General features: G+C 43.0%; 3 protein-coding genes across 3 annotated transcripts in view; 1 reads left to right on the top strand and 2 right to left on the bottom strand.

Annotated features, from left to right (window-relative positions):
* Nucleotides 1-427: 427 nt before the first annotated feature.
* On the bottom strand, nt 428-12,303 carry abcg5 (ATP-binding cassette, sub-family G (WHITE), member 5). Its single transcript, XM_070978154.1, has 14 exons — nt 12,134-12,303; nt 11,779-11,900; nt 11,393-11,529; nt 10,147-10,245; nt 9,639-9,771; nt 7,351-7,490; nt 6,618-6,747; nt 6,229-6,442; nt 5,818-6,023; nt 2,477-2,615; nt 2,181-2,254; nt 1,453-1,564; nt 1,150-1,262; nt 428-612 (listed from the first exon to the last, which is right to left on the bottom strand). Exons 1-14 carry the CDS (start codon nt 12,301-12,303, stop codon nt 428-430), a joined length of 1,974 nt encoding a protein of 657 aa, XP_070834255.1.
* Nucleotides 12,304-12,647: 344 nt separating this feature from the next.
* abcg8 (ATP-binding cassette, sub-family G (WHITE), member 8) lies at nt 12,648-20,487 on the top strand. Its single transcript, XM_070977976.1, has 13 exons — nt 12,648-12,967; nt 14,737-14,841; nt 14,939-15,086; nt 15,577-15,815; nt 15,954-16,086; nt 16,780-17,049; nt 17,199-17,352; nt 17,697-17,798; nt 18,240-18,439; nt 18,524-18,600; nt 18,757-19,024; nt 19,135-19,262; nt 19,533-20,487. The coding sequence occupies exons 1-13, from the start codon at nt 12,923-12,925 to the stop codon at nt 19,668-19,670; spliced, it is 2,007 nt and encodes a 668-aa protein (XP_070834077.1). The 5' UTR covers nt 12,648-12,922; the 3' UTR covers nt 19,671-20,487.
* A 1,680-nt stretch (nt 20,488-22,167) lies between these two features.
* Nucleotides 22,168-22,695, bottom strand: part of lrpprc (leucine-rich pentatricopeptide repeat containing) — a 56,771-nt gene continuing 56,243 nt past the window's right edge. The window contains exon 38 of the mRNA XM_070978249.1: nt 22,168-22,450. Within this exon, the coding sequence (XP_070834350.1) occupies nt 22,379-22,450 (72 nt within the window). The 3' untranslated portion in view covers nt 22,168-22,378. The remainder of the gene's footprint in view (nt 22,451-22,695) is intronic.

Genomic DNA, 22,695 nt, shown 5'->3' on the forward strand with positions numbered 1-22,695 from the left:
TAAAGTTACCTCCTTTTATATAAAAAAAATTAAGTTTACATTAGTGCAAATATTTTTGTTCCAGTTAGAAACTGCCTATTGGACATATACGGGACTTGAAGCTGAATCTGTGTGGTCCACCTTGGTCGTTGTTAAAGATTTGAAGCAGCAGGTCAGTTTATGGTGCTTTTGAGGAGTTGGAACATTCGGTTGTTTTGCTGTCAGGTGGCTGAATCCTCCTTGCTCTGAACCCTACAACACTTTATTCTCTAAAACTTTAAGGTAAGTAATTACTCACAAATATTCCTTGAATGTTAGAGAAAAGGGGTAATTGCAGACACAGATGATACATGCTAGAAGCAACCACAGTATTTCAATCTACTTCAAACTCTGTTTCACATCTTCAGAACAGAACTCAGTCGAGCAGAAGATTCGTGTGTCTGTGGTTTTAGTGACGTACAAGCTTGTCTCTGATCTTGAAGCTGATCATGCCCAGCAGCAGGAGGGCAGGGAGGAAGGAGTAGAGGAGAAGGAAGTCTAGTGTGTATCGGGACAGAGCGCCTGGATAGCCCTCATCAATGAGCTGATTGCCTTGAGTGATCAGACAGGCTCCCGGCAAAGGTTTGGAAACATCTGCAAGAAGAAGAGTGAGCTGTCAACGCTTCAGTCCGTCCGACCAACCAGGTATCCTTGAATACTGAACCTGTACTTTAGATAGGTCAGTCTTAATAAGAGCATCGGCAGAACGATAAAATGTGAGATCGATATATGGTTATCAGCGATCGCAAATAATATTTTATCACATACAGCACGACAGTAGAAGAAAAGATTAAAGACGACGGTGAATCTACCGTAAATTCCATTTACTCAATTAGAAATAATTTCCTGCAAATTTTTCCTATCAGTGCTCTCTGCAGGAACTGAAGTCAAGGCCAAGCCCTTTAACTTTTACAACATCATGCTTCATAAAAACAGTCATAAAACTGTTACCATAAATATCCACCCTAATCAAAACGGAATGGGTAGAAACTGCGCACACAGTGCTGCTTGTGCTTGGACACATGAGCTGCAAACCAAACGCATTAAGACTTCAATTATTATGGGTTATGGGTCCCTTTTCATTCTCAGATAGGTGGACACGGAGGACAGTCCTGCGTAAAAAGAACTTACTGCATGTGAAGTCCAGTTCGTAGAACTCGGTGACGATGAGCAGCTCACAGCTGTACTTCTGGAAGGTCAGGTAGCTGAGCCACTGGAAGACTTCTGGCATCTGCTTGGTGCCTCTGTAGAGAAGAAGAGGAGAGAAAGGTGTGTTACTGCGAGCGTATGTCTGGAAAGCAGTGGCCACTCTGATGCCTCACTTACAATAACAAAGACTGAAAAAGTTGCCTCAGAAAAGGTCTAAATCCCAATAAGCTTGACATACGGATACTTTAACTAGCCGTTTAATTAAAACCATATTTGGTATCTCACCTTAGAAAACCAGATCCCACCATGATCCCTGCAATATTGAGCAGAGCCACTCCAGTGTTGACCATGTTTGGGTCTTGGACCACTCCTAATAGCACCACAGTCAGCAACTCACCTGAGGCAGAGACAACAAACGCATACTATTACATACAATACTGATGTTTCCAAAACACTGAATGTTTAGAGTCTGTTGAAATGAGTAAAAGGGAAAGCAGCAGGTGATCGTATTAATGAAGCTGTAAGTGTGAAATATCTGGCAGGCAGCAGAGTGGTAATGATTAACTATTATGCACTTGTATACAACACAAATTCCAAAATGGTTGGGACGCTGAGTGAAACATAAATAAAACCGAATGCAGTCATTTGCAAACAAACAAACAACAATGGTTTTATGAGGTGTTCCTGAGCCCGTGTGGTTATATCCTCTGTAAAATCATGTGTTCACAAAGTGGTGAACCTCGCTCCATCCTTGCTTGTGAATGACTGAGCCTTCCCAGGATGCCCCTTTCACACCCAATCATGATACTCTCACCTGTTACCAATGAACCTGTTTACCTGTGGAACGATCCAAACAGGTGTGTTTGGAGCATTCCGCATCTTTCCCAGTCTTTACCTGCTCCTGTCCTACCTTGGTTGAAACGTGTTGAGGGAAAACTTGAAATGTATTATCATAATCCTTTGCTTTGGCGAAAAAGAAGTTGACTGGTTTCCCCTTAATCTTGTCAGCTCACCTATAATATGTGGCACCAGGACGACTGCAGTGAAACACAGGAAGCGCAAGCTGTCAGGGTGCATCCCCACCGTCCTGAGAACGAAACAGGCAAGGCAGACAAGACAAAAAAGACAAAGGACGAGTTAGTGCTGAGACACGCAGAGTTTCAGGGTGCACATACGCCATATGAGATCCTTGAGGGAGGTTCAATATGCAGCTGGAACCCCCCCCCCCCCACCACCACCACCACCACCCAAACAAAAAACATGTTCTGTGTGATGCTCCATGTGGCAGCAATACACGCTCACCACCCACCAGTAAAGGAAAGAAGTGAAGATCAAAACACCGAGGATGCTGAAGGGCAGGATGTGGAAGATGTAGGCCAAGAACATTTGCCATTTACTGTAAAGACCATCCTGACTCTCCTGATCACTGATGGCTCGCAACGCCGGGACTGTTGAGAAAAACAGGTAATGAGAGGGAAGAGCATGAAGCTTTTAAATGACTGAAATAATTATTTGCTAGAAATTTTAAAAAAAAAAGAAAAAAAGTCACCTTATTACACATTGAATGGGTAAATTAGTGTTAGAGAGACCAGAGGGAAGTAGTGCACTTGTTAATAAGCATAATGCATCACTAAAACCGCTCCCATGAATTAACCTGATTTAGGATTGACTGTTTTTTTGCTGTTCCCAGTTTGCAGCGTTCCAGTGAAGTTATCCAGACAAATCAGTGAGCCAGTAACTTGGAAGGAACTGCTGGTTGGTATCACATCCTATCAGTCTTTATCTACGAGATTCAAGGTCAGTATAAAATCTCCGATCACTACCTCTGGCTGTCTGAGTGCCTTTCTTTAACTCCAGTGTGACTTCTGCTCAGCCAGAGTTTTATCATATCTCTTATCATCGCTATCAGTGACGACCAAAGCCCTAAAACTGAGATTTTAAACTCAGCTGATAAGTAAGACATTGAAGCGATAACCACCCCATGCAGTCAATACACTTCACAGGTTATTGTCTTTATCGTCTTCTAACACACTCTGTCTGTCTGAAAATACTGTAAAGTCAGATTCTATCAAGGCCTTATTACATTTTTTTCCATAACCCTCTTTAACCTTAATTTAAGTACGACATTCTCACTGATATAAAAAAAACTGCTATTCAAGATCATCATTCAACAACACAAAATACATTTCAAAGGATCAGAAATTAACGGAAATGGAAAATCAGCAAAAACAATCCCATAATGCTCATTGTGAAATCATCAGTGTGAGCGACAGACTGTCTGTAACTGAGGTTAACTTGTGTCACAGCAGCTGCTTTAAATACTGAACATGAACTTGTTTAACGCAGAAAAACACAAATACATCTACATACAGATAATATAGATTGTATAGATACGGTGGGTTTGTAGGTAAAAAGGCTCCTGAGTTCACTGAGCTCTGGATGGAGTCAAGGTCTCCCCATACCCCCACCCCTTCTCATCCAAAACTGCCCATACTAAACTATAGTACCTCTACAAATAACAGATATCGCAAGTTACGGCTACAACCACGTTTCCAAAAAAAAGTTGGGAATTAATGAATTCATTCATTCATTTACATACAAACTGTTTTACAAAGTGTTCCTGAGCCCATGTATTAATCTCCTTTATACAATCACGTGTTCACAAAGTGGTGAACCTCGCTCCATCCTCGCTTGTGGAGGATGCCCCTTTCATACCCGATCATGACACTATCACCTGTTACCAATGAACCCGTTTACCTTTCCCAGTCTTTAGTTGCTCCTCTCCCAACTTGTTTGAAACATGCATCAAATTCAGAATAAGCAGATATTATGAAAACACATCGTCTTTGTACTGTTTCCTCTTGAGCATATGTCAAAAATGATGAGCAGGTGATCACATCCTGTTTAGCGTCCCGGCTTTGCTCACTTGTTGCAGACCTGGACATTTGTGGACATTTCAACCTTTTCCTATGGAATAATCTCTCTCGCCCGTTGAGCGTCATCTCTTTTATTTCCTGCCTCTCAGTCACTGATTAAAACCTTAAAGCTGTGCAGGTCTGCAGAGCAGCTTTGGCTCATTCTGCACTTTTACTTCCACTGACTTCAGATACGGCCTTCAGTGCGACTGAGTGATGATAATTACGCGTTCTACTGTTTCCACTATCACCTGTTACCGATGAGCCTGTTTACCTGTGGAATATTCCAAACAGGTGTTTTTGGAGCATTCCACATCTTTCCCAGTCTTTAGTTACTCCTGTCCCAACGTGTTTGAAACATATTGCTGCATTAATTTCAGAATAAGCAGATATTTATTTCTGATTTTACACATCGTCACAACTTTGAAGAGATCTTCCAGAAATCACATCTCACCACAAGAGTATCATGTCTGCAGTGGTCGAATGTGCAGTACTGCTGTAAGTATCAACTGTACTTTACTTTCTCTCTGCTTCTTCTCCTCTACACTTCACATCGTACTTTTTACTTCACTGCATTTATCTGACAGCTTTAGTCACTAGTTACTTTATAAATTAAGATTTTTGCATACAAAACTTATGAAAAGCTTATCCTATAAATTATATAGATAATATATCTAAGTAAAATATGATGTTTTGTTGTGAGTTCAACTACCCAACTCTAATGATTAGTCAATAAAAAAGAATTGATAAAAGGTAATTTTTCATGTAAAAACACCTCACAAATCTGTTTCTGTGCTGCTTTTCCTTAATTTTAAGTAATTTTAATTAATTCAATTAATTTTTCTTTTTAATGGTTTTTGAAGTTTGGACTATTAGTTGGTCAAAGCATTATGAAGGTGTCACTCTGGCTAATTATGACAATTTTTTTTAGTCTCTCCACAACTTTTCCAGCCTTTTGCTGCTCCTGTCCCAACTTGTTTGCATGTTTTGCTGCATCAAATTCAGAATAAACAGATATTTAGAAAAATCAGTGAAGTTAATGAGGCAAAACATAAACTATGTCTTTGTTTTCAATCAAGTATATATCGAAAAGGATTAGAAAATGATCCCATTATATTTTAACAGCTTGGAATAAGGATCGTGAGGGAGACACTGAAGGACATGAAGTCTCTTCAGGCACGTTCACCAAGCAAAAGCCAAGCTAGACTTTCTACATTTTTGCTGAAGGCAACAAAAATACTGCAGACAGCAGACCCCTCTCACCTACTGAACAACAGATAAGTGAGCTCACACTGCGGAGATAAAGACGGTTGAAACACGCTGTAGCCAAGATAATAGATTACTTTTACCCAGGTAACAGACCACACACACTTCAGAATTTCCCTGAAGCTATCGTGTCCACCTCATGTCGATATTTATTGGGTGATGTTATCAGACACATGCAGTTTGTTGGAATATCATGTGCCCACATTGTGTAACTGTTGAAATATGGTAACCTGCCACACAGTTACAACTTCATTAATGTTTCCAGTTATTATTTCATGTTAGCAATTTAATTTCCACTTTTTTAAGTCTAATACCAATTTTATTTTTTACAGGAACGTGCACAGTAGATGAATGCTGCTTGACATTTCACAGTGCACTACATTTAAGCAATATGTTGGAACGGTCAAAAAGCTGGAGTGAAATGTATTTTTCCCTTCTCTGTGCAGATGTATGTGTTGGGTTGACTCACAGAGGGCTACAGCATTCAGCATGCCGGTGTAGGGCGAAGCACCGATGCTCTGATAGATGATGCCAATGCGGTCCTGCACGGCACCCTTGGTGACGTCGTTGTCTAAATGCATCACGAAGAAGGCCACAAAGAGGCCGTAGATCAGGTTCTGGGACAGGCGCATCAGAACACCCATCCTGTCTCTGGACAGGTTTCTTGCCGTCCGCCTGTGCACAAGATGCACATGGAAACAGATGTAAACACACACAGAGGCGTGCATGTCCTCAGGTATACACTCATACAGCAACACACAAAGAGTTCAAATTCCCCTTTTAAATGCAAATAGATGCAGCTAGAGACTCGTTGCGGTAGACAGAAGTCAGTTATTGTCCCTACAGTTGATGTCTATACGCAAGCACACTCAGCACTGACCTGAGCAGAACCTCAAGTTTGGCTGCACCGCTGGGTGACTCTTTGCTCTTGAAGGGGATGGCTGGCTTGTCTGCCCGCTGCAGGCTCTGCTCCATTTTTCCCAGCATGCTCTGGTAGATGGCTGACCTCTGATAGGACGACGTGATCTCATGCATGCGACTGAAGGTGGCTGCCTCCCTCGCACTGTTGCGTGTGTCCACTGAGGTGAAGTCAACTGTTTGACATCCCGGCAGATTGAATGATTTAATGTTCACACAACACAGACTTCATTCTATATATTCTATCTATTCTCAATATGCATGTATTCTTTATTTGTTTGTGTTTCAGCATAACTGTGTGGTTGCAATGTAAATGTGCAGTACATAATCCAGGATCATAGCATGTAGTACCGTAGATGTCAAAGGGGTTGCAGTACTCTGGACACTCATATCCACATTGGCTGAAGAAGTCCACCATCTCTTCCGGCTGCCCGCAGAACACAAGCTCTCCACGACTCATGATAGCTATCCTGCTGAACACCTTTGGGACGCGCACACACGGGGAGACACACCAACAAATAGCTTAATTTCATCAACAAATACCTTCTGAACTTTGAGCTTCTGTCTCGGTAGAAATTGATGTGTTTGAAGGATAGTTTCAGCACTCACATGCCTGCAGGTGAACTGAAGTCGTTTTTGATTGCTCTAATTGCTTTTTCATTGGTGTCTTGCCAACGTAACTCTAATGTAAGAGATGGAGGACAAAATCCGCAGCCCTCGTTCTGAATGAGGCTGATGCCTTAACGTCAGCTGAAGTTGATACGCAGCTTCAGCTGTCTGAGTTAGACAAAGTGCATCTTCCAGAGTTTGTGTTTTTAATAAAAATTCTCTGTTTCTGTGCCTCCACTGCAGCTCGGTAAGGAAAGGCTGTCTATGGAGACAAAGAGAGGACACTGCAGACTTAAAAGGCTGTAACTTTGGAGGATAACCTCCAACTCAGACTGCTGAAGCCTCACATTAGCCTCAACTTTAAAGAAGGAGGACATTGGATTTTCTCCCCTTCCACTTCCTTTTAAAAAAGTTTATCCTTTGAAGGAAGTTTCACTCTCTCCTTTTCCTTTCCTCAGTTCACGTCGAAACCCACCCTGAAGAGTTCGGAGCGTGGTTGGTGGATGGTTACGATGACGATACGGTTCCTCCTGGCCAGCTCTGCCAGCAGCACCACAATCTGATTGGCAGTCATGCTGTCCAGGCCAGTGGTCGGCTCGTCCAATAGGATCACCCCTGCAATGACATCACCACCCACAAGCAGGCTTGTCACACATGGAAACACTGAGAACAAGAGAAAGGCAGGACAATAACTTTTTTCTTCTTTCAAGTTGGGAACTTTTAAATGTACTTTTTATTAAGTGGCACACGCAGGACTCTCAGCGGGGCCAACTTGTGAAGATAAGTGAGTTCTTTTTTTTTTTAAGTTAATTACTCTAATTAGGACAATTAAAAGATTGCCTCTTTGCTTTATGAAAGCAGAGTGGAATTAGCAGATGCTTTAATTGTGAGATTAATTCATTTCCTGGTTGATTGGAGAGGCAGCGAATGGGAACTCCTCGTTACCCTGTGTGTGTGTGTGTGTGTGTGTGTGTGTGTGTGTGTGTGTGTGTGTGTGTGTGTGTGTGTGTGTGTGTGTGTGTGTGTGTATGTGTGTGTGTGTGTGCGTGCGTGCGTGCGTGCGTGCGTGCGTGCGTGCGTGCGTGCGTGCGTGCGTGCATGCGTGCGTGTGTGTGCGTGTGCGTGTCCATGGCCATTCTAATCCTGAATGAGGACTGAGACCCTTCATCCTCCCTAGAGGACTGTCGACCTGATAAACTACACCTGGGAGGAACACAGGCACACTCACACACACACACACTCACACTCACACTCACACTCACACACACACACACACAGAGGTGGGTCTCTGCTCATTCCCTTCGAGATGTGATAACCCAGTCTTTCATTACTCCTCTTCATCTCTCCCTCTGTCCTTTCCTCCTTCCTCTCTTACTTAGATCCCTTTGTTTTGCAGTGTGGACTTCTAAAACTCTTCGGGGACAGATGGGTCTTGCGGTGAACTTTCTCCCACTCTCAGGAGAGCACTGTCCCGCCTCCTGTCCTGTTGCTTCCAACAGGCCAGTCTATGCCAGGGCTGTGACGATTAGTAAATCAGTCGATCAGTCAATCAAAAGAGAATTGATCGCCAACTACTTTGAATCATTTCAGACATTTGTCAAGCAAAAATGTCAAACATTTGCTGGTTCCAGTCTCTTAAATGTAAGGATGTGTAGCTTTTCTTTGTCATTTGTGATAGTAAATGTAGAGTTTGGGGGTTTTGGACTATTGTTTAGACAATAGAAGCAATTTGAAGACATCTCTGATACAGAATGTGGCAGCTCGCCTGGTATTTAACCAGCCCAAACAAGCACGTCACTCCGCTGTTCATATCCCTCCACTGGCTCCCAGTTGCTGCCCGCATCAAGTATAAGTCCTAGATGCTTGCATACAAAATTGCCACCAAAACCGCTCCGACCTACCTGAACTCCCTCATTCAGGTTTATGCTCCCTCCCGCTCACTACACTCTGCCCAGGAACGGCGCCTGGTGCTGCCACCTCCAAAAACCCTGAAGTCTCTAGCTAGACTCTTTTCTTCTGTGGTTCCCAGGTGGTGGAACGAGTTACCAAACTCCATTCGTTCTGCAGAGTCCCTTGTGATCTTTAGAAAAAGACTGAAAACCAAGCTCTTTACTGAACACCTTGTTCTTTAATTAAAAAATAATAATAATAATAATAAAAATACCTCTATCGACTCTATGCTCTTAGCATTGTCTTGTAGCACCTATGTCCAGTTGGACCAGAAAGTTGCGTTAGGGCACTTATTTTTGTTGTTCTCTCCCGTCTAGAACCTTCCTTGTTTTGTATGAAAAATCTCATATGTATGTGGCTTTGGATGAAAGCGTCTGCCAAATGACAAATTGTAAATTGTAATTGTAATCTCATTGGGCTCTGGGAAAATGTGACCAGCATTTTTAACATTTTCTGTATATATTTTATGCACTATTGTAGATCTAATATAAGCATGAAATATTGTGTGTTCTCTGCAATAGGTGTGCAAAACATCAGGGACATCTCTCTGATATGATGCCAGTTCCCATTTTGTATAATCCTTCTCCCATGTGTCTCAAACCTAAAGAAAAAAAAAAATAAATCACTTCTTCAGTTTATCTACTCCATAGCTCCTCATTTGAGTTCTGTAAAGCCTGAAGAATTTCAGAGATAAATGCTTTTAACTTGATTCACCTCATTACCATGATTTGAATCTGCAGCAACAGCACCCTTTGGAAGTGTGATGTTGGTGATGCACAGATAAAACCCCCGTAGTCCTGGAGCGGTACTCACTTGGGTCCTGAAGCAGCTGGCCGGCGATGGAGACCCTCCTCCTCTCGCCCCCAGAGATCCCTGGGAAAACACGACCTCCAATAACGCTGTGAGCCACATGAGTCAGACTGAGCTCGGCCATCACCGCCAACACCTGCACAGGAGTCAGAGGTCAAGGGTCAGGTGACAAGAGCCTACTGTAGACATTGCATCTGCTAGTTCTCGTCAGTGCTGTTCATTAATTGTAGGATTTTTTCTGCTAATTAGGGCGAGGAGGTTTACATTTGCTTCCCGAAATATTGAAAAAAATAGATTAGATAAATTCTAAATGCTCATTTTTAAGTTTGGATGTAAGTGCACTTATATATTATATATGTCTGCATTAGTCGTAGTTTAGAAGGAATATCTAACTCATTTAGGCTTCGTTTAAATGTGCATCATCGCCTCTGACTTTCCGTTCGTCTCCTTTTTGTGTTTTCACCAGCAGAGAAGCAAAGTGGAGAGAGCAGAGGAAGCTTTCAAAAGTCACCTTCTTCTTGATGGCTTCGGCCGAGTGTTTCCGCAGGGCCAGCTGGGCTGTGTAGGTCAGAGTCTCCTCCACTGTCAGATAACTCAACAAGTTATCACTCTGGAAAAGAAAGAGGCAAAGAGATGGAGGACAGAGAGAGTAAAATAAGATATACATAGAAGAGAGATGAGTGACATCCTGCATATATGCTTGCCTCTGTCTTCCTCTTGTGCATTCATTAGTAATCAAACTACAGTATATTGAAACTTAATGAGTGGTCTGACATTTGCTGTATACATCCATACCAGTATGAGTATTTATCTACAGCGTCTTTGCCGCACATCCCTGCACACTGAGAGCACATCCACATAGGACACATAATGCAGCAGAGTGTGTATTTGCAGATATGCGTGCTCAAACCAATGGCAGCATACCTTTGCCCCAGACATGTGCACACACACAGAAACACACATACACACATTCATTGCTTGAACCTGCTGAACCTGCTGCCTGCCTCAATTAACACGTGGCGCCTCTGAATCCCACTTCTCCTTAGTCTCTCATCTGAATGACTTTAATATCAGGAGCTCATATCACCTCCTCATCTACAGCTTAGCTGGGGAAGTTAATGACGAGGCTTAGAGAGCAGAGGGGGTTGCTATCAGCTGGAAGAGAGAGATGATTTGAAAGGAAGCACGGCCAGTTTTTAAGCCAGTGTTTTTAATTCAGGCTTTGGATACACTTGAGCACCTCTCATTGAGAGATTAAGTGTATGAGGAGGCTAGCAAGGGTCTTTGGTTAATTTCATCCAGAGGCCAGGGCAACCTTTTCAGGAGTTTCTGCGAAACGGTGTGTGTTCATTGAGTTTGCGGTTTGGTGTTTATGGTGGTTAACCACAGGCAACTTATACAAAGTGTCTGCATGCTGCCACTCACATGTGGTACTGAGGGGCAAAGTTTAGTCTGATGTGTCTGCGATGAGAACTAGGGCAAAGGGAGATGTGTGTGCACTAGTGGCTCTAAAGCCACTGTTCACCCTCTTTATTAATGTGTTGGCAGTTTGGTTTAACACTGCAGCTGCTTACATTGTTATAGATCATGAGGTACTCAGTACGATGCAGCAGTTTGGAAGAGGAGTCTCACAAACAGCTTGTTTTAAAATCTTCTCAGACATTTTTGTCTTATTGAGATGTGCTGAGGGCCCAGTTTGAAACATCTATGAGGCTAACTGGTTGTGTTTATACTGTATTGTTTGGGTGTGTCTGTACCTGCAGTACGTAGGAGAAACAGTCCTGATACTCTTCTCTCTTCATTTTCCTGCCGTTGATGAAGACCTCACCCAGCAGTGTACCACTGTTTCCAATCCTCCCTGAGATGGCGTCCAACAGCGTGGTCTTTCCTGAGCCTTTACGATGCAAAGTGAACATGAAAAAAGGCACAGCGTAAAGTCACGTATTTAAGGGAATTTTAGATCCTGCTTAATGATAAAGTTTTTCCCAGTGCTCATACTGGCTGTCACATTGTCTTTATCGTAGTTCATACTAAATCACCCAGAACAGTATGAGATCACGTCCCATGAAAAACTGATCTCGCTGAATGTTCCTAAAACCATCAGATTTGTTTGAATGCTCTTTGGACTGAGCTAAGCACGAACCTGAATTGCCCAGTATGCCCATGATCTGCCCACTGTCTATGTGGAAGGAGACATCGTTGAGGATCTGACGAGTCCATCGCTTCCTGAAGGACGGTAAGTCCCACCACGGACCCACACGCTCACTAGAACACACATGCACACACAGGGACATTTCTGACTTTATTAACAAGTTTCCATGTGTTACACATTACATATTTTACTGCTATTTCATTGTAGTTACACCACATAAACTCAGAGGTAATTTGATCCAAACCCATTATGTTTGCATAACATCAACATGATCTGTTTAATGTCATGTGGTTGATTCTCCGTCTGTGTCTCAGCCCTCCACTCTGTCTGTGTCTGCAGCGTTTACCTGACCGTGTAGGAGATTTTGCTGACACTGAGACAGCAGGAGGGCTCTGATCGGTCCTCTCCACCGTCCCTCCACACATTCCTCTTCACCTCCGACACAAACTTGAAGGACTCTCCGCCTTTGGTCCCGTTCTCCGGCTCCTCTGCCTCCATTGAATAAGATCTGTTCATGTCTCCTGCCAGTCCGCTACTCCAAACAACAACTGCGTCAAGTTTGTCTCAGACCAAGTTGTTCATGTCCACACGAGTCATATGCAACATGTGAAGCTCTAAAGCTGAGTTGTCCTACGGCCTCACACTTAGTTTCTCTGCACCCATTCCCTGTACAGAGCAGCAGTGCAAGAGCAGGGGTGTCTCTCAGGAACCATAAACACACAGTGAAGGTTGCGTTATCTCAGAGAACTTTGATCTGGAGCTGTATAATGAAGACAAAAAAAAACCTCATGCATGCTGAGTAGATTGACTGGCTGTCAGTCTCACCTCAGTCCTCAAACTGTGCGCTGCGACCAGAAAAGCTATGACTGACTGGACAGAGCAGATGAAGGACTGACGTGACATGAACTTGGAAGCTTCAAGAGAGAGAAGGCTTGTGAGCTGAGACAAGAGAAGATCTTCAGCTGGACTGGAGTCAACCGGTCCAACAGAGAGAAGAAGCAGAGAGCAGGGGAACAGCGCGAGAGCCAAAAAGGCAGATCCCCATAGAGAGAAAAAGATAGGAACCGAACAGAAGAAGAAAAGGGGGGCATTGACCTCTTAACCCTACAAACATCAACCAGCACCTTGCATCATCATGGACTCAGACACTGGCTTCGTCCATGTAAATGGCTTCTCTCAGGTCAGTCTGTTACATGCGAACACGTAAACGTCAGGGAAAAAAACATGTAATCATTTTTACATCTGTTGAAGGGTTTCCTTTTGGTTTTAAGTTCCTCTGCAAATATGCAGACATGCTTTGGTTAAATCAAAACCACGTCTAACATCCCCACCAGCCCCTGAGCTGCTCTCTTTGCCTGCTCCACCGGTTTTATTCACTGAACTTTGTGTTGATAAATCCAATCAATTGCGGCCATATCACGTGGCCGTGTTGGTCAAAAAAGTCCAGTTTGATAGAGAGCGCTTTCCGAATGTGTTACTGCTGCTGAAAGTTTATCTAATGTGGTAAAACAAGCAGTAGTTTTCTTTAACGCGGGACCCCAATTTGACGAAAAAAAAAAGTTTCATTTCAACAACGGTTCCTTTAAGATTTCCAGACAAAATGTCATTTACCAAAGCAATCTGCGTTTTCCCTCTAAAATATACAATATTTTATAACGACTGATGTTTAATGTCCTAAGACCCGAACTCTTGCATGGCATGCGTTTTTAATTTCTCTTTGTTATTTGGGCCGATTGGGACCTAATGAGTGTAAAAACAAAGAATTATCGGTATATTAATATTATTATTTTATTATTATATTATATATATAATATGATAAAATATATATTATTATTATTATTAGCAGTATAATGTCCTCATATGTGGACACCAGGCTCTTGTAGAGCAAAATTTAGTACTTTGGTCTAGACAACCCAAAATGTGTGTGGACAGCAGGTCCGAGGAGGATAAAATGAGTATTTTAATTTTTCCTTTTATTTGGCTTTACTCTAGCAAAAGCTGTAACAATTGATGCTTTCCGTACTCTAAAGGTTATATTTTTCTATTTTTCAGTTAGCCAATTTAATGCACTTTTAGGTCACTATGTTCTAATTTATATTTCTGTTTTCCAGTTTTTGCCACAATGTTACTATTATTACTATGTAATTTTCTGAAAGACCTGAAATGGGAAGAAACGCCACCCTCTCCTAGAAGAAGTTAAACAGTAGTATAATACAGTTTCTTCATAAGTCTGGTTTAATTGCATTGGAGACATATGCTTTCCACAGGTTTTATTCTCCTAATTTGTGTAAAAATGGCAAAATTTTGAATGTCTGAACTAAAGTAAAGAAAAACTTCCCGGCGGTCTGAAAACTGGATGTTTATGTTACTAGAAGTTTTATCAACCATTATTTTATAACCATTATTTTTACACAGGATAGTATATACAGCTTATATGATAGTTTACAGTATGTAGATATGTTGTGAGCATTTGCTGCAGTTTTGTACATTTGTACTTTTATTCTGTTGAAAAGATTTAAAGATTACATGATTGGGGTTATTTTCAAATGGACTCTGGACCCACAAAAGGTCAAAAGCAACTATTTACACGTACGACTTGTCGATAAAGTTCAAACCGTGCAGATGTGTTCTGGTCTTCACACACACTGAGTGTGCAAGCAAATGACGATTAGTCGATTTAACACGATTGAAATGTCAGACTTCAGCTCTATTTTAACTCCTGTGAATCTAATGCAAGCATCTTGAGAATTTAAAATCCTCTGTTGTTTGCATTGTTGTCAAAGGCTTATTGCCATCTAAACTAAAGTCTGTGTGTTTCTGTGCAGTGTCTGTTACAGGAGCACAGGTTTCCCTCATGCATTTTGTGATCTACTTCAGATTTTATTGCACTTTGTTTAAAAATGAGTCATTGCCTCTGTGAAACTCATTGACCTGTCTTCCCCCCGTTAGCAACATCAAGACACAGAGCTGTTCTCCACAGAAGAGGACAGCAGCCTCTACTTCACCTACAGCGGAGGGTGCAACGAGCTGGAGGTCAACAGCCTGCACTATGAGGTAACTGACAGACAGCCAGTCTGCCACCTCAGCATGTGTGTGCACATGTCTGTGTTGTATCTGTGCACGTTGAATGTGCTCGCGTGTGTGTTCCCAGGTGGACACAGCGGCTCAGATCCCCTGGTATGAGAGGCTGTCAGAGTTCAAGTTGCCATGGGAGATAAAAGGAAACAAGCAGACGGCCATCAACAAGCTCAGCCTGCGAGTCCGCAGCGGACAGATGCTGGCAGTTATTGGCAGCTCAGGTGAGAGACTACCACGCACACACGTGCACACAGCTTTTAAGCATCACCATTTCCAATCATGTTATTAATTGTAGCAGCTTCCTTGGATGATTTGTTCCACCTGCTTTTCTGCTGTCAAGCTTGGCGAAGGGCCTCATGTCAGCAGCATTGTTCACATGGACAATCAAAGCCTCAATTTCAAAGCGCAGAGGGAAACATGAAACATATTACAGAACAAAGGGACAATGAAAGCTGTCTCTGTCTTTCTTTGGACTCCAGGTGAATAGACTAGAAAGAAAGGAGGAAAAGATCTGCTACATTTGGAGACAAATCAGTGTCACAAAACTCATTTTCACTGGTTGAGAAAAAACAGAACTTCATCAACTCATGTAGTGTGTGCAGCACATGCATCCTGAAACTGTTTTCTTTGCTTATGCACATGTTTTCTTCATTAGTTTTGTTTTCCTCTGTGCTTAGTTTGATCTTGAATTATGTAATCATCTCCTTGCAGGTTGTGGTAAAACATCTTTGCTGGACATACTAACATGCCGCGATGAGGGCGGCACAATGACGTCCGGTCAGGTTCTGATTAACGGGAAGCCCAACACGCCCCAGCTGGTGAAGAAGAGCATCGCTCATGTCCGCCAAGACGACCGCCTTCTTCCTCACCTCACTGTCCGTGAAACTCTCGTCTTTGTGGCAAAACTGAGGCTCCCCACCCACTTCACACAGGCTCAGAGGGAGCAGAGGGTAAGATTTACAGACTAAACAGACAAACAGATCACCTCAAAACAGGCACAACCAGAACAGAATGCTGTTCTGAGTGCTTTGAAAGACAGATGTCAGAGGTCACAGTGACCAACGTGGGTCTGCTGTTTCCTGTCCCAGGTGGATGATGTCATTGCAGAGCTGCGGCTCCGACAGTGTGCTCACACTCGGGTGGGAAACGACTACGTGAGGGGAGTTTCCGGAGGAGAGAGGAGGAGAGTCAGTATAGCTGTCCAGCTTCTCTGGAACCCTGGTGAGAGAAAACAAAAGGAGACAAACTCTTAAACTCATGATTTTCACGTGTAATTTTCATTTTCTACCTTACAGCTGTCTGACTTTTTAGAGTCTTCTCGTGAAATGGTGTGCAGCTTAATCACAAAATTCATCATCTTCAGCTCAGTTTTATACATGTTAACTTGCGCCACCTACAGGAAAAGAAAGCAATAGCAGCGCTTTAGTCCTGCAGATGTAGACTTGATAATGTCGCCACCTACAGGCAAAGAAAGTAACGGCTGGTGCAGTTTTTTCTTTTTGTTATAGCTGCTTTTTCCTTAATGTTTGTAAATGTGCGGTCAAGGTTTTACATTTCAAATTCAACACTTACAATCCAAAAATATGTTAACTGATTTCAATAAAATTCAAGTTTATGGCCCTTTACATTCCAGCCCTGTGTTTCAGTACCGCATCATTTTCTGTTATACAATATTAAGATATAATATGCACGATAATTAAAGATGAGACAATACTCTTCCCACTTTAAGGTACTATGTATCTGGCCTTTGATAGAACAGTTGTTTATTCTGGTTAGATGGAATCCCAGCATATCCGCTCTGCTCTACAACCCTCGAACCTCCAGTGGATCACCAGCAATAAGACGAGGACAAGCAGGCAGTTAGAGACTTGTGTGTTTTTATGGATTATTTAACTGGTGTTTGTAACATTTCAGGTATTTTGATCCTGGATGAGCCCACGTCAGGTTTGGACAGCTTCACAGCCCACAACCTGGTGATCACACTGTCCCGCCTGGCCCGGGGAAACCGCCTGGTCCTGCTGTCGGTCCACCAGCCCCGCTCAGACATCTTCCAGCTCTTTGACCTCGTCGTCCTGCTGTCATCGGGTTCAGCCGTTTACTGTGGCGCTGCTCGGGACATGGTGCCTTACTTCACTGCTCTGGGATACCCCTGCCCGCGATACTGCAACCCCTCTGACTTCTATGGTTAGTGTGTGTATAAAGTTATCAAAACAGCGTTAAGTGGTGCATCTGAAAGTTGAGACCTAAAGGCTTTAAAATGCTCTAAATGTCCATCTGCTCTCTTCTTTATATGCATATTTACTTTTTCATTTTGTTGGCGTGCGTGTGTCCAGTTGATCTGATCAGCATAGACCGGCGCAGTCTGGACCGAGAGGCCGAGTGTTTGCAGCGGGCCACAGTTCTGGCTGAACACTTCATGGAAAAGGTGCGAGACTCAGAGGATCACATGTGGAAACCAGCTGGGACAGACATGCCAACATCTGAAAGGTCTGTATGTGTGTGTCTGCGTGTGTGTGTGTTTCAGCTTGGCCTCTTTTCTTTAGCCTCATTTATCTAACTTTAATTAAAAGCCTGTTTGGAGTCTGACTTATCTAACTTATTAGTGTCCTAACTGAGCAACTACAAGGCATTTTTGGGGGGGTTTAGATGGCCTGTCTCAGAGGCAGAATTCTTTGTGGCTAGGTTTTAGCCGTGGACACAAAATTCAGGGCATTATAAGATGAATTACACGATATTCATTTCTAGAGATTCATCCATAAATATTAAGAATTTATGGGATTTGATTCCCGTGTTCTAACCCAGACAAACTGATCCACGATGTTTTCCTGCAGCCCTCAGCAGCCGAGCACGGAAATAAAAGAGGAAGTAATCACAGTTTCCAACCAAAGAGACAGACTGCCTGGCAGACTGCAACAATTCACAATCCTCATCAGGTAAGAAGTTCAAGGAGCCCTTCATCCACACCATTCATTTGAATCGACTTTAAACTGACTCTTATTCAATGCTACAACTTCTATAAGCACTGATGTTGTTATAATACATTTAATAGTAATGCTAGAGGTTATAGTCTGGATCTCTTTTTTCATTTGTACTTTTGCCACTTTTCAATCATTTATCCTTCATTTTTAACTTCTCTGCTAACTAGAGTTCACGCAAGCTCGCTCTCACTAACTCTCAGTTGCAGCAGGTGGTGTTCAGGTATTGCACCTTGCTCAGGTTGGTGGGAAACTGTGCAGTCAGCTCACCGAAGCTGGTCGTTTATTGGTGACTGCAGGAGTGAGACGCATGCAGCTCTGGTTGGGGATCACTGTATTACAGCACTCAAGAGGGACGCAGGGACACATACTGACCTCCCCTCTTTTCTTCCCCCTCAGGCGTCACATGCACAATGACTACAGAGACCTGGTCACCGTATTGGTGCACGGCTTCGAGGCCCTCCTCATGTCACTGCTGGTCGGTTGTCTCTACTACGGGGCAGGAGACGAGCGTCTGTCCATCCAGGACACCGTGGCCCTCCTCTACATGATCGGAGCTCTCACCCCATTTGCTGTGGTGCTGGACGTCATAGCTAAATGTGAGTAAATGAACAAAATCATTGAGGCTGAAAATACTTAAATACTAATATAGAAGCATCACATTAACTTCATGTTTTCTGCAGGTCACACAGAGAGAGCCATGCTCTACCACGAGCTGGAGGACGGCATGTACTCCGTCACCTCCTACTTCTTTGCTAAGGTAAGCCTCCAGCAGCTCCAGCAGGGGTCAGTCTCGCTCCATGCTGGCGTCACGCTCCAGCGTAAGGTCCAGTGATGTATTGTACTGTAACGTGATGTTGGAATGTGTGTGAGTGTCATTGCTGTCTGTTTGAGTGTATGCTCTCTCCACATTCAGGTCCTGGGGGAGCTACCAGAGCACTGTGTGTTCACCTTGGTGTACGGCCTGCCCATCTATTGGCTGGCCGGGCTTAACGAGGCTCCGGAGCGTTTCCTGCTCAACTTCCTGCTGGTGTGGCTGATGGTTTACTGCAGCCGAGCCATGGCTCTGTTTGTGGCCGCTGCGCTGCCCACCCTGCAGACCTCAGCCTTCATGGGCAACTCCTTGTTCACCGTCTTCTATTTGACTGGAGGTTTTGTCATCAGCCTGGAGAATATGTGGCTTGGTGAGGAGATGGATTCATTATCTGCAGTTAAAAGATGATGTGATGGTAGAGAACATCTTGGGGTGGTCAGTATGTCGTGCTTACACCTGTGCATGTGTTCCACTCCCCAGTGGCCTCGTGGATCTCCCACGTCTCCTTCATGCGTTGGGGCTTCGAGGGGCTGTTGCAAGTGCAGTTCAGAGGCACCATATACCCCATCACCGTCTCAAACCACACCATCTATATTGACGGCATATACGTGAGTTAGAAAGAAACGCAAACACAAACTCATACACGACCAGTTCCACACTGGCATCATTCACAGCATAAGACTGAGGGCCACAGAGACGAGGCATCAGTCAGAGATCAAGAGCACAATTTACCTTTCATTAGAATTATTGTTATTGTAATGATTTTTAAAAAGAAGATAGTGTTTTATGTTAATGGGCTCAACTGTTAAAACTAAGGTGCTGTCCATGGACAAACCAACATGTCTCTCATCCTGAGACGCTCTCCGTTTGTCTTTCAGATGGTGAGGATCATGAACATGGACCAGTACCCTCTGTATGCGTGCTATCTGGTCCTGCTGGCAGTCTGCCTGGCCTTCATGGCGCTCTATTACTTGTCCCTAAAATTCATCAAACAGAAGTCCAGTCAGGACTGGTGAACACACCTGGATCAGTTTCGGAAACACTTTGAGCGGCGGAGGGAAGTAATTCAGGCTCCATTTCGGCTGGTTCGACAATGAGCCAAGCTTTCCATCGTCACTTTACTGTTCTTATTAGGATGCTGTACAGTGAAAAGGTGCTTAGTTAAGGAGAGGAAAAATGACAATTTCACAATAATTTGAACAGCAGAAACTCCTGCACGCGTATTAATGGTAGAAACGCATGAACTAATCACTGTGGCACCTCAGTGTTTCAATATGAGAGCAGAGGAAAGATGTGTCGAGAAGCACTGGCTGCAGTACCGCTGTCTGCTGCTGGGTGGCAGCAGAGCACTGCAGTATCCTCAAAGATCAAATTACAGCATTATTTTTCTCCCCCCTCCCTCTCTGCTCCATCTCGGCAAATGATTAGAGCGCCACTTTGGCAGATATCCATCTGCAGCTTTTGCTTGTTCCATTTTCAATCTTCGTTTTTTCTACAGCTTTATCTTTTTTGTATATGTAAGGTTATTAAGCTTAACAATGTGTGTGCCAGTATAGGGAGCACTGAAAAAAAACCTAGTAGAGATTTAGTAAGTCACACTCAGAAAAAAAAGAGCTTGTACTTGCGTCCTCATAGATTGAAGATTATGTAAGCTGTGTGTTTTTGCACTGGTGCAAAAGCCTGATAAATATTTTACCGACATGTTTTGAGTCCAAATTAGTGAAGTATTAAATCAAATTGCTCCACTTGAGCGTGTTTGTTTTTGTCGTCACTCTCTCTGCTATCCTTTGGCCTCGTCATGCAGTGGCATGGTGCAGTCACTTGTAGCTGTGCAGTTTCATAACAATGAATGTTACTGATAATGTGATGATTTTCAGTGATTATCCGTCACGCGCCACAAAGAACCCTTAAAAATGCTTCTTTATGTGAAATCATAACAAAAAAGTCATGTTTCCTGATGACTGTGCAGAAAATGATGACTTGTTTTCATAAAGCATGAACACCTTTGAGCTTCTGAGGGCAGTCCAAAATTATCAGTGCGGTTTGACCCTTACACATCAACTGCACACGTCTTTATTTACAGAGTCAATGCTCCAAAAGGCAAAAAATGTTTGGTTTTATGCAAACTTACAAAAACAAGCCCTGTAAAGCGACTAGTAACTACAGCAGTCAGATGCATGTAGTGGAGTAAAAGTGCAAAATGTTACGTTTGCGTCTTAATTTGTATCCCAAATCAGCTCCACTGCCCAGACTGAACCTCTGACGTCAGCCAGCACACAATTTTCTTCAGAAACAACCAGTGTGTGTGTTATCTAAGGCCGGCCTCAGGCGGGGGTTAAGAACGGCTTGTGTTACATGAAAGAGGAATATCTGAGGCCGGGATTGGACACCAAAATGAGTTCAAAGCCAAGCAGAGGAAGGGTGCAGATGCAGGTCAGACGACAGGAAAGAGACGAGGCTGGATGAGGATTAGACTGCATGAAAGTCAGTGCTGAATCAAACTGATCCCAATAATCTTCTGCATTTGTCCTGTATGAAAACATTAACTGTGCAACAAGCATACGCAGAAGCTTTCACAGCAGGACTGGCTTAAATGTAAAAGTGGAGGGTGGTACTTCATTTCTTGAGTGAAGGAATGTGTTTCCACCTGATGCGATTCTCTTTCACGGCACACAGCATGCACACATACGACATGCTAATTCTTAACAGGTCTGCGGTGTTCACACTGGAAAACACAGAAAGTGTACTGAAAAAAGGCGTCCATGCCAGGTGGAAAAAAGCATTCAGAGCTTTAACTTAGATAAAACTACAATATAAAAATTCTCTATTACACATAAAAGTCTTGCGTTTAAAATCTTATTTAAATGATTTAAGTGTTGTCAATTAAATGTGTTCTTAGCTTTTATGTGTACAATTTTAATCTGTAAAGTAAAATCTACAGCAGTCAGGTCTGTGTGTTGGAGTAAAAGTACAATATTCCCCTCTGACATGAAGCAAAGTGGTAGTAAGTCGCATAAAACGGAAATACTCAAGTACGAGTATCGTAAGAAGTACAGTACTTGAGTAAATGCAGTTACTTTCCACTACTGAGCTGCACAGAAAAGAATTATTGATGCAAACAGTCCGAGTATTTTGAAAAGTGCTCTAAAATGTCTAAGAACTGTATAAAATGTATCTAATAACAAAACTGTTGCTGAATCACACAAAAAAAGTTTACATATTTATGTTGATTTCCTGTATACTGACTGCATGAACAGTTTACAGATGAGTTTGTAGTATAGTACATACTTCACACCTGAGCTGCCCACAGCTGGGCCACCACGAGCTCCAATTTGGCCTTCCAGATGTTTCTATTACATGGAATGATAATACAAATCACTGCTGACGTGGTTTTAGTTTTTGTGAGGTGAAAGTACTCTTTAAATATGTAACATCCCCAATTATTACTTATTGCTTTTGGCTAAACTGTAGCACTAAATACATCCTTGAAAATCACAAACGCAGACGCAGAGCGGGGATTCCTAACATCATTTATTAGCATAAATACGTCTGTACATACTCATCATCTTCATCATTATGAATAGCGCCGCGGAAAGTGTGTAACACCCAGCAGCTTTAAGACAACACCCAACATTTCAGCTCAAACAACTCATGTAAAAAAAAAAAGAAAGGAAGGAAGGAAACAGTGGGATCTGGATGGAGGTAAGATGAGGAGGGTGAATCTTTATTCCTCAAGCATCATCTTGGCTTTCTCGGTTTTCATTTTCAGCTTCTCGGCGTAAAACCTAAAGGACTCCTGCAACGAGAAAGAAAGACCATTTAGCATCAAAGAGTCACCTGCTACACACTCAGGCTGTAAGGTGTGTGTGTGTTTCTATCTCGCCTCTCTCAAAAAGCAGGCGGCGGTGGAGCCCTCCTGGGCCCGTCTAAATAGTCTCCACCCTCCAACCAGGTTGTCTCGTTTCATCTTTAAATCCCCATTAATACACAAATAAGGGATTTGTAGCACACTCCCCAAACACACACTCTGGCTCTCTGCCG

Source organism: Chaetodon trifascialis, chromosome 13 (genome assembly GCF_039877785.1).
Source record: "Chaetodon trifascialis isolate fChaTrf1 chromosome 13, fChaTrf1.hap1, whole genome shotgun sequence".
In the NCBI taxonomy this organism is placed as follows: Eukaryota; Metazoa; Chordata; class Actinopteri; order Chaetodontiformes; family Chaetodontidae; genus Chaetodon; species Chaetodon trifascialis.

Coding starts and splice junctions, on each gene's coding strand:
- abcg5 (XM_070978154.1), bottom strand. CDS start 12,303: ATGAACAGATCTTATTCAATGGAGGCAGAGGAGCCGGAGAACGGGACC. Junction 10,246..11,392: donor GTTTCTCCTACGTACTGCAG/GTACAGACACAC, acceptor TTTCTTTTCCAG/AGTGATAACTTGTTGAGTTA. Junction 1,263..1,452: donor GTGGGATCTGGTTTTCTAAG/GTGAGATACCAA, acceptor TCTTCTCTACAG/AGGCACCAAGCAGATGCCAG.
- abcg8 (XM_070977976.1), top strand. CDS start 12,923: ATGGACTCAGACACTGGCTTCGTCCATGTAAATGGCTTCTCTCAG. Junction 14,842..14,938: donor TCAACAGCCTGCACTATGAG/GTAACTGACAGA, acceptor GTGTGTTCCCAG/GTGGACACAGCGGCTCAGAT. Junction 16,087..16,779: donor CCAGCTTCTCTGGAACCCTG/GTGAGAGAAAAC, acceptor GTAACATTTCAG/GTATTTTGATCCTGGATGAG.